We start from the raw sequence: 12,047 nt of genomic DNA on the forward strand, positions 1-12,047 counted from the left end.
CAGTATGTTTCCCTGAGCCATCTGACACCGTTGCCCCTTCCCTCCTGTCCCAACCTGGAGGCTGTCTGCACTGCTGCTCCCAGGAATGCCCATCACAGAAGCTGTGTGAAATCCCAGTTGGAGCTGGGAGGGCTCCCCTTGGCCTGCTCTGGGAGAGGAGCAGTTCAGCAGGCACAGGCACAGGGACCCAGACACAGCCCTGCCGTGGCTGTTGACATGAGTGTTTTGCAGTTACTTCACAGCCAGGACCCAGGCAAGCTGCCTCCCAAGGACAGGCAAGGCTTATTCCTTTCTTGTCAGAAAAACATTACTAGAAAGCAACCACATACTCCAAGCCCTGGAATATTTAGTTCTCATTTATTTTCTTCCATATCAGTCTCCTTCAAAAAGCCTTGCTAAAAGCACTGTCACTACAGTTGGCCAATTAACCAAATGCCAACATTTTTAGTACATATTGATCTTATTTACTGGGCTTCCTGACAAAGCCAACTGACCAGCAAATGACGTACCTGTGCCTGCATTTATCTGCTGTTAAACACCTACACTAAAACACACACGTGAAAGTTCTACTTCAGCAGTGTTAATACCACAAGTGCTCAAAGCAAGCTCCCCACAGCCTGAAGGTAGGCTCCATCTTTTCAGCTCCTCATCTACATAGCCAAGCTAAGACACTGCCAATTACATTTTTCTGCAATTATCAGTGTGGGCACCAGAAGGACTGGAGCTGGGAATGGAACCATGGTGAGCTCCACTCGGAAATGGGATGGGAGAGAGAAGCTGGCTGGTGAAAAAGGTCTGCATTGGGAAAAAGTCTGAAGAAGTTGCAGTGCTGGGCTGTCCTCAGCACTCAGTAATTTGCGTGACCTCAACACAACTGCATGCTCATACTTGGCTTCTTCTTCAGGGTTTACCACCCCTCAGAGAAGCTAAGGACATTCTGAAAAGCTTTCTAAAGTTTGACAGGCTCACAGGCTGGGGGAGATTAACCAAAGAAAGGACATACAGGAGTTTGAAACCATAACCCACATGATTCCAAGACCAATGCAAGTCCTTATTAAAGTTTTCCCTGAAAATCAGTGAAAAATTCTCCAAATAAGGTAAATAAATGAAATATTGGTTACACCAATTCTCTAAATTCCTAATTCCCTGTGTCTTTGAAAGGACATATATATATATATATATATGTGAAACTTCTTTTTAAAAGAAAAGCTCAGCTTCAAAAATTGAGTTTAGTATGAAAGAAATGGACCTGCAAGCTACTGGAGCTGACTCTTAGACAGTTTTTTCTGCCTCCCATCTTAGCCTCAATAAATTTATAGTCCAATTTCAAAAATGGAGAGCAGAAACATATGTGAAAGCATGCCAGCAATTACTTTTCCGTACAGTCATTGACTCTGTATGTAAATCAGAGGCTCACAGGTACGAGTGGCTTGGTCATGGCACTAAGAGGTATCTCACTGCCTGAGACACCAACCCTTCTGCTTAAAGGCTCTGATTTATCACCAGAAACATCTTACCGTGGGGTAGATTTGGTGTCTCCGCTCTTGCTGCCATGAGAGTCTTATCCTGACCTGCCGCAGGGATGTGACAACATTTTGCATGGAACTACTGTTCCATCAGCAGGCTAGGAGCCTCATCTCCTAACGCAGCACCTGCTCCAGGGGGGGACTTGCTGCTTCCCCCAGCACCGTGACAAACCAGCCCCTGGCAGGGTGAGCCCTGCTCACTGTGCCCCACTCCAGGCCCACAGGTAGGAAACCTGGCTGCCAAGAGGGTTTTTCTGCAGCTACTCTAAGTGCTTTGGCAGCTTAGGAACCATGTAAACAGCAGGAGAGCTAATAAGAAAACTGACTCATGAGGGAAAAATCTCATGTCCTCCTGCAGCTGAAGATAAACAACAATGCCGGTAAACAGCAGCAGCAGATAGCTGAGTGATAGGGGAGGACAATAAAATAAAGTGTCTTGAGAGCAATAACGTTTACAATAATATAATTCTGAGCTACTGAAGTATACACAAACTAACCAGTGAGCAACATTATAAAAAATAAAGTGATATTAAATAATCTGTTCAGCCTTTTTGTCACCTGCAACAAATTAGGCTTTCAATATGCAAAACATCTTCCTTCCAGAAAAACAAATGATCATGATTTCATTTAATTGTAATTTAATGAGGCATAATGTATTTTTTAAAGTGATATACACCAGGTGTGTGGTGAGGAAACTGGCCCAGCCAGACAAACCCTACTGTTTCTATTTTTGAGAAAACCCTAAAGCCAGCCAGAGACTGTTTTCATTTCTGCGAATTATGTTTCTGCTGGAGGGGGTGAGGGAGGGAAACCCACAGCATTCATACATTTCTTATAAAATTCCATTGGCTAAATTAGCTCATTCCAACTTACTTACATCTCACATATTAAAAAATAAAAATTAAAAATTGGCAGTTTGCGGAGTAACCAATACTGCAAACCTAGAAGATCATCTTCAGGGACTAGAAAGTCTCTGTATGACTTTAAATAGCCAAACAGATCTTCTGCGTAGAACACAGCTCCCAGGATACATTTTAGGACATGTAGCTTGACAATATCTTTGCTTTTCCACTCCTCTGCAACATTTTTAAACCGGCTGCTGAAGAGGCAACTGATGAAGTTTAATGTTCACACAGGCTGTGCTTGCAAACGAGGTGTGTGATCACCCTGAGACAAGGGCTCTGCACAGCCTGGTTTACCCTTGGAACTTGGACTATTTTTAAAATTACACACTGGATCCATAACTGACTTTAAAAAAATAATACCTGTGGTGGAGAAAAAAGCACATGTCCAATCAAAACAAAAAAGTCACTGAATCTATTTAAAGTAGGAGTAATTTTGACAGTGTTTTTTCAAACTAACTGAAATGTAGTCCATTTAGGCCAGCAAAGTCACTGTCACAGGGGTTTGCTTTGCATTTATTCTATAAAACCCCATTTGTGAACTTCTTTTACTTTTATTAATTACAGGATTTCCAGGACAAACAACCCAAACCTCCCTGGCAAGTACTCTTTTTTAAAGCAGCTTCTGAGAGAAGCAGTAAAACGTAGAGCAAATGTCACTCCAACTGACTCCAACATCCAGTGGACCAACTGACCAGCCTTCGAGGCAAACAAAGGCTTGACCACAGCCCACAAAAGGTGAGTAAAGCCTCTCTGTCCTCTTCCCAAAGGGCTGCTGCTCAGGCCTGGAAAGGGTGTCAATGAGATCCCAATGGGACAGCAGACTGCACCACCAGTGACCAAAGGCAGGACAATTTTGCAGCCGACACTTTTGAAAAGCAATTTGGATGGGGGCAAGGTGGTGTAGCTGGAGTGCAGCCCAGACACTCATGTCCTGGGGACAGAGGAGGACGAGGCCATCAGGCAGCAGGGGACCCCCAAGCACTGGACAGGGCCTCTCACACATCAGGTTCAATGACTTGGATAGAAGTCATGCTTTACCTCTTACAGACCTAAGCCATTTGACGACAAAAGCAGGCACTAATGTTAAAGAGCTTCAGACAGGCTTTGGACAATCAGAACACTAGCCAAGGCAAAAATTTAAATAAACCAAACTAATGTGCTAAACCTCAGTTTATATGTTCTGTATAAGGAAATTATATATATGAAGGACTGAAAAAGCATAAACACTTTTTCAGACTTTCAGTCTATTTGTGCCTCTCTGTACTTCAGCTAGGGCCAAAAGCAACAGAGAAAATGCTGAAATACTAGAAAAATATTGCTTCTGCAGTGTTTAAAGTTCCAAGTACTTTTAATCCCTGCACTTGTACTGACAAGTCTCAATAGAAAAGCTATTCTGCTTTCCATCAGGGATAGATGTAACCCTGAGCAGGATGAGAAAATGCAGAGATATATTCAGTTTCAACATCTGGATCTTAAAGTGATGTCAACCTGTCCCCTTCTCAGCACACAAGGCCTATTTCCAGCATGGAGGGCAGCACCCAAGGAACTCCTGGTTAGCTCCACGTTTCTACTGAACTACACCGTAATTGTATCTTGAGCATACAACAACAAACTTGATTTTGCCAGGCTATAATGACCATTTTGATTTACAGTTGTCTGCCACTTGCAGAGCTGGAGGCAGCAGGTCAGTCCAGAAGCTCTGCAGCAGAAGCACTGACTTCTCACAACCCTTCAAGGAATAAAGAATTTCCACCCGCTGTGTTTTTCTCATGTTTAGGCAGGGTTTGACCACAACATCTCTGCCTCTCTGTGTTTACTCCAGATCCCACCTTCAATATGGTCTTCTGGGCTGAACAAGATACATTCAATAATTCTGAAATACTTCTCTTTGCCTCTAAGTATACAGCGCTCGCCAAGAACTATGAAGTACTTGTAGGCTTCTTGGGATTCAAGCTCATTTTCAAATGCTCACTTCTTTGTTTCCATTCCCTTTCATCTCTTCCTAATTCCAGCTAGGATATGAAGCAGAAGTGCTGGAAGTCTATCAGAAATGCTTATCCTGGCAAGGTGTCCAGTCCAATTTTGCTGAGCAAAATTGCTTTAGATAATCAGTGGAAATTTTTGAGTGGTTAGCCAAACCAAGCACCTTCATATGCATTCTGTCACAGTTTCCATCAGGCAAAAGTGGTTTCGTACCCTGTTCCCTGACCAGCTCTTCTCTCTCAATGGTCAAAATGTGCGCTGCTATATTTGTATCAGTTTTACAAACTTCAGAATTTGAAGGACTCCGAGTCTGATTCTCCATGAGTGAGAGACCAACAGTCTCCCAGTACCCTTCAGTGTACACATCACATCAATCCTTCATTTAGAAGAAATCTTCTGATCTCCAGATTCAGTACCTACAGCCAGAGGATGAGCCTTGTTCTTGAACTCATTTAACTAATGCTAAAATACATACATCTCAGGAGAGAGCTGCTTAGGCAAAAAGCATTTAGAGGCTGATTTGAATAAAACTTATACAGGGTGCAACAATGACAATTTGATTTTTATTATTAAAAATGAAGTGTTTAAATCCTCAAAGAAAACGGCTTTATCACATTAGTTTAATAAAGCCTCTTTTTTATTATGGTATCTGTTTTTATGAGGGAAGACAGGATGTGCATGCAGATCTGGATGTGGATGCATGCGGAAAAGGAAGCAGAGAAAGACCGACCACCTGCAGCCACAAAGTGCCACCATTTATATGACATGCATGTCAGACCTTTATCCTGAAATGCGCTGGAAAATGAGCAAAGACACACAGCTTGTGCACACTGTAGATCAGTGCCTTTGCTCCTAAGGCACAGGACTCCTGTACATCAGCTGAGCAGGCAGCAGCCACCTCGCACAAGCACACATTCTGAAAGTCTGACTCACATGCTACTTAAGATCTTTTCATTCAGCCTATTGAATACAATTAAGTTAATTGAAACTGAAATTTTGGGCAGTGCAAAACCCACTGTTGGAACAAATATCCCATGTACCAAAAATCTGCTATTTATTAAATTAAGCACTTCCCTTACAGACTGCCTTCTTTCCTGTGTGTACAACAGAACGCCGCTTGTACCACATTACACCCAAGAATAAAACAAGCAGGCAGCATGAAAGGGTCTCATGCTATAAGAGAGAGTTTTCTATGAGGGTAAAAAATCAACAAAAAATCTCCCCGAAAACCCAAACCAGAAGCCTTGCTAATTGAAAGTCTGCGCACAGTGGGGCAGACACCATAGTGATGAATGCAGCATGACTGTCTCACTAGATACCAGGCAGAGAATTAAAACTCCTTGTGTTCCTCTCATGTGAGTTAAAGAGAAAATTATTCGCAAAATGAATTCTGTCAAGGATTTGGCTCACAAGCAAATAGAGGTGGAAGAGTCAGTTATTTCAACAAACCATATTTCTGATCTTTATGCCTTTTAGAGGACTCTTTTCTGAACCCACTTCCATTTGAGGGAATTTTGCCAAAGAAAGCAGAATTAAAATGAGGAGTCACAACCCATAGCCTTACTTCCTTAGCAACCACACTCCTGCTGTCAAAACCCCCAAACCCTGTATAGGTGACCAGTGACACCTTTGTATGCCACAAAAATATTATTTTTCTCTTCCTCATTGCAGAACCCTGGACTTGCCTGCAGATGCACCAGAAGTTGGGGCACAATCCAGCATCAATCCTGTGTTCTCCTATGCCTCAACCCACTCCTGCAGGCAAGGTGTGACCAAATCCCTTGAACAAGGAAAATCAGTGCAGTGATTTCATCATAAACTTCACTACATCTGAAGCTGGTGGAGTTTTCTTCGCCTTGGCTCCTTGGGCTGTTACTTCCTTTAATCCAAAGAGATGTGGTTGGCACCAGCTAACCAGGCAGGAGCTGAGCTGGGTATGTGCTGCTTTCCCATCTCTAGGCGGAGAAGAAAATGCTCCCACATGGAGCTATTCAGGGCAGGAAGGAGGGAGCAGTGATCTTTGGGAAGCAAGTTACAAGCAGCCTGGACATGCTGGTGTTCTTACCCAGCTCTCTTTGTATGTGACCCCACAATGACTTGATTTACAAAGCCTCAGATTCAAGGATATTTCCAGTTTTGGAGGCTGTTTCAGTAAAACAAGCACTGGCCACTTGCCCAAACATTTTACTAGTTTTGGCCATTATGTCACAACATTGGCAAAAAAAAGGATGCTCGAGAAAAGAGAAAGATAAAACTGAAACACTCCTTCAGTCTACAGGCTTTGCAGTCCACTGGGCACTCCTAAGGAGAGCAACAGTTCACTGATCAAGTGATTTAAACTGTCTGGACTCTTACAAAGAGCCCAATAAACTGTCCTGACTGCAACTCCTTGAGCCTGCGGCAAAGACGGATGCTGAGCAAATGGGAGGAAGAATAATATGTTCACATTCTTTATGCAGACCAGGATTCAAATTACCTACTTTCCAGCTTGTATTTTGAAGAGTGAGATCACTTCAGCATCTTCAGATTTGCTGAAAAGCTTTCCAGCAAAGGACAAGGTAAATCCAAGAGAGTATTTTCATGCATTTTCTTTAAAACAGTCCTCTTAGTCCTACTTTTTCCTGTAACCAACACCACCTACCAATTTATCAAAACATTACAACCTGCAATAAGCAAGTTCTGGTTATTACAACCTTTGTAATCTGAATGCTGTATTAGGAGACAATAAACTGCAGCATTAATGTGGCACAAGGACTCTGCCCTGAGGATGGGCCAAACTCCATGTGTGTATTCTCCTCCAGGAAGAAGTCCACAGCCTTGGTCATCAGGTCCCTTGTCCTGCCTCCCATTACAGAGTATCTCCACTGGCCAGTGTGGAGGGTGCTTGTGCTTTTAGAGGCCACTTATCACCTAGAAGTGGTCCTGATGTAAAGACAACACAGGCTTCAGCCAGGTACACATTTTTTGAGAATTCCAGCCTGCACTGAAACAGTGCTGCACTGTACTGACAACCTTTTGACTTCACTGTGCTGTTTGAGACCAATGAAGGACATCAGCTCCCTCTGCACACTAAAACCTCCTCACCCTCTGCAGTCTGTATATTACAGGCACTTCTTTCACTCACAAGTTTTGACTGCTTTTAAAAACGTGCACATGGCAATTCCAAGTGTGAGGTGTACCTGCTCTGACTCTGACAGTTGTACTTTTCTTGTAGATTTGCAGTATTAATCAGACTTTTCCTTGTTTTTTTCTCAAGATTGAATGGCTTTATATAATCAAAACCTGCCAAAGTCTTACAGAAGGTAAATCTTTCACTAATGACCATTTTAATAACAACTTCAGTTTACAGCTTGGCTTCATGTCAATGTGCCTTATGAAGATGTCTTCCATCTTAAAGGCATCAGGTATGACTATGTAACTGTCAGGTGTTCAGACCTCACAAAACTGTCTGCCTCCAATTCAAACCCACTCACATTCCTGCACGCCCTTTTTAAGATCTAGATAAGGATGCCTAACTTTCCATTAGTGAGCTGTTAGTTTATAGCAGCAGTCTGAGAAGAAGGAATAAATTATTTCAGTAAACAACACACTCTTCTGACTTCCAACTTGGGGGTCACAGGCAAGAGGGAGCCAAGGCCAAGGATCCTAGCCATAAAAAACTTGGCCACAAGCAATGCGATTACACAAGCAAGAAATGGAACCTTCTGCCCCAGCAATACTGCTGACTGCCTTAGCCATGGCAAGCTCTCTCCATGCCCCAAGAGCAGGGAAGGCTACACAGAGCCCAAGAAGGTATCATTCCAACAGACACCATTCTTACCATTGCTGAGCAGATTGTAGGCAACACCACTTAGACAAACATGGCAGTGTGCACCACCTTTTTAACTATTTTGAAGGTTGTGTAGGAATTTCTTAGTCATTGAAAAGTGTCATTAAAAGCATCTGCAATAACTATATTGCCTCTGTGGATGTACTTCTACCCATCCCATGTGCTGAACAAATAGGCACTTAGATTCCACAGTAGCGTGAATTAAAATTATGACACTGACTCTCTAAAGATAAAATAAGAAGAGGCAGAGGTTAGCCCAAGGCACTTACTAAAAATCAGCCACATACACTTTGACGGGTCTTCACTCCCACTTTCAAATGAATAGGAAAATGTTCACTTTGGAACTTTCTGCTCGAAAGAAACCCTCTTCATGGCTAACTCAGCCTGGGCCAGCTCCTAGCCAAACACCCTGTGCAGCTCTCCTGTGCATACAGCAGGTACTAAACTGCCTGATGCTCAGTCTCCACCTCAGTGGGAGCACTGTGCTCCAGGAAATGTACAGAACTTGTCACAGAGCCTGCAGTGCTTTGCTTTCCTGTGTGCAGACAACATGGTCACAGGTATAAGCAAATATTTTTGTCTTCAGTTATGTGTTTCCAAGTTCAAGAGGAAGATTTGGATGTTTCACAAACCACAAAATTTCATCTCTCCTTCTTCTGACCCTCCTCACGTTCTCCCTCCCGCACACACATGCAGACATACAAGTGTCAGCCACTTGTTCCGATGGATTTAGCCTAGTTTGGATCAAAGCTTCCTCTACTTCATTTAACAGATTTGCTCAGATGGAAGGTCTCAGGGGGGAAATAATGTTAGTAAGAGGGGGCTTTTCAGCATTGAGTATGTAGGTCATTGGACTTTAAAATAAATTAGAGAATAGTTTATCTATTAAACAAGCCTCACAGTACATATTTCATGAAGCTATACTTAATTATAGGCTAATGTGCACCACAGAGCTACCATGAAGAAAGATTAAGCAGTGGCCCATAATGCAGTGATTAATACCATTATTAGCTGGCTGGCACACAGCATCTATTATTTGGTACCATCATGAGAAACAACAGAACTCCAGCTTCCAATGCTGGCACTTCTGTGAAATGCGGCCAACCCAAACCTTTCCAGAGAGAAACACACACCTCTCTGTACCTCAGAGGCAGCAGGGGGTGATGCAAAGAGGTGAGAGTAGACTTGAATTTCCACTCCAAGTGCCTTTTACAGAGTTTGCTTCTACACCAAGGATGTGTGGGAATATCCCACACCTTCCACTGTGCAGTGCAACATGGACTGTCTGAGCACCTCTTCTTAATACCCTCAACAGTCCCTGATGTGAGGGAAGCTTGATTTGAGTTGGAATTAACAGCTGAGGACAAGGAAACATAAGCTCTTTTGCTATAGTGACGGCTCCTGGAGACATGATGCACTGTATGTAAGACCACTGGTCTTCTATATTAGGGCCCTGTTGACAGGACAAAACACTGTTGTGAGATGAGCAAATCTTTTACAGATACTGTAAGACTTGCCTGTTCTGGAATCAGTATCATGAACTGTAGAGTACAGCATATTACCTATGATGGAGGGCTAAGAAGCAAGCAATTTCTTCCTTGTTGGGGAATGAGGCTTTGATTTAACAGCAGACTTTGGCATTACCAACCCAGGTCTCCCAGTCTGGCTAAAGGAGAGCTTCATGTTCAGTGACAGTGACAAAACCCTCACCGGCAACGTTATTACCGACCTCTCACTCCAGTTCAGAATATGTCATTCTGTCAATACCATCTACCTTGATTATACCAGGCTTTATATACAATGGGTTATGATCCCAGAGGGATGAAAAGCTTTTCCAAATTAAAAGCAGCATTTTAAAGAGGAAATACTCATACATTCCTATGTAGTTTTCATTTGATATCCTCAAGGCTAACCCCAGAACTCAAGTGTTTTTTTCTGAGTGCAGCCATCTTATGAATTTAATGGAAGAAGGGAAGTAATAAAATGTGCTCCATACTTTAATTAGTTCCCTCATAACATGGCATTTCCAAAATGGCAGTGCCAAAGAAAATCATTAATCTAGGAGAACAGACAAAGGCACTGTATGGGGCAAGGGACAGACCTCTAAGAGATACACACTGCCCCTTTTCTTCTCTTGCTAGTAAATCTTACCTCAAAGAACAACTCCAGCCATACAAAAAGGAATTTGTACCAATATTAAATATTAAGCCACTTTCCTTTTCCTAAGCCTGGCTACCGAGTATCACAATTGAGAGACCACGTTGTATCCTGCTCCAACAACAACAAAATAAATGTAAATGGCCTGTCTTTCTGAGCACACATTCACCCTGGGTACTCCAGGTGCCAGGCTTAAGCTGACACTGTCATGCAATCATTTCAACATCTCCATTTCACTAGGTGAGTGAGAAAACCTGTGTCAGATGTATGAAAACAAACACAATCTGCTACAAAAGGCAGACACTTTTCCCAGAAAACTTGCCTTACACATTTCTTGTGGGAGCAGCCTCTGGCTCTAGTTGTGGCGTCAGTTGTACCACAGGAAGGAATTAAGGAAGTGTCAGAAGGAAGCCCAAAAACACCTCTGACTCTCAGTCTCTTATTACCTCTTCCTGGCAATCAGGCAGGGGCAAACGTGGAAGTTCATAACCACAGACAGGAGCCCAGGGAAGAACTGATGAGCGGAATGACTGCTAGAGAACAAAGCTCAGGTAATGGTGCAGGAGAGACCAAATGCAAACCAACAGCTGTTCCAGGAAGAAACAGGCTTGTTCAAAACTGACAAAGAGACTGGGGAAAAGACTGACAGTGGTTTGACCTGTTTGTATGGCACATCCCCTGCCTCGATCAGCAACAGCCTTACAGCCCCACAAGAGTCACAACTTTCCCCCTTCTTGGTTATAGAATAGAAATTGATACCTGTGTGCGGTTGAATGCTACTCTTGCAAAGACAGCTTGAGACACACTGGCTCTCTTCAGCTCATCTCTGACTTGCTGGTAAATATCTGGAGAGACTTCCACCGATGAATTTGATGGCTCTGGTTTGACAGCTCTAGGGATGGGTGGATGATTCAAGAACTGCTGGTTGATAGCCTGTGGGTGCTGGTGAGCCAACAGTCGGCTGACAGCAATCTGCTGGTTTATCAGATGGGCCATCGCTATCTGCTGCCTCACCAGTTGTGGACTGAGCTGAGGAGACAGGAGCCCAGGGTTTATCATTGTTTGCATCGTTGGCACTTGGTTTCGGATTGGAGTACTGTGGTGAATTTGGCCATGAGGAGACTGTTCATTAGTTTTTCCCAAAGTTGCCAGCTGGTTGATATTTGGTAAGTGCATGGGACGTTGACCAAGAACACAATAGTCTGAAAGGTTTTCTCTTTCCACTCTTTCCACTGTTAAAAGAGAAAAATTAGCTTGCTGTCATTTCAGTTTGCACTTGGGGCAAGGATTATATTGCAGGTTACTGTACACAATAGCACCTGCTTTACTTTGTAAGTCTACACTTGCATAGAAGTATCACAGAAACATAAGCAAAAGAAACACAAATAAAAGCAACAAGAATAATTAACATTCTTTTGGACTTCTCGTGTTTCATCCACAACTCATGAAGACTCCTTATAAACCAGTAGCAGGTATCCTCTCCAGGCTTCTTCCCTAAAGAAACAAGCTTGGACATTTCCATTTATACTGTTACTAACATTTGAATCTGTCACAGAAAATGGAGTAACCTTTAAAAGTGGTCAGTGTTTCTGAATCACTGGCATCTAGGTAAAGGAATGAAACTCAAACTGGTATCTACTCACACAA

At 42.9% G+C, this 12,047-nt stretch overlaps 1 protein-coding gene across 7 annotated transcripts in view; it reads right to left on the bottom strand.

Moving 5' to 3' along the window:
- SATB2 (SATB homeobox 2) overlaps positions 1 to 12,047 on the bottom strand; it is a 226,980-nt gene that overhangs the window by 42,677 nt on the left and 172,256 nt on the right. For all 7 annotated transcript variants that reach the window (XM_085066112.1, XM_085066111.1, XM_085066113.1 and 4 more), the window contains one exon: positions 11,160 to 11,632. In XM_085066112.1, coding sequence (XP_084922238.1) covers positions 11,160 to 11,632 — 473 coding nt within the window. The remainder of the gene's footprint in view (positions 1 to 11,159; positions 11,633 to 12,047) is intronic.

Source organism: Lichenostomus cassidix, chromosome 7 (genome assembly GCF_008360975.1).
Source record: "Lichenostomus cassidix isolate B80296 chromosome 7, HeHo_3.0, whole genome shotgun sequence".
In the NCBI taxonomy this organism is placed as follows: domain Eukaryota; kingdom Metazoa; phylum Chordata; class Aves; order Passeriformes; family Meliphagidae; genus Lichenostomus; species Lichenostomus cassidix.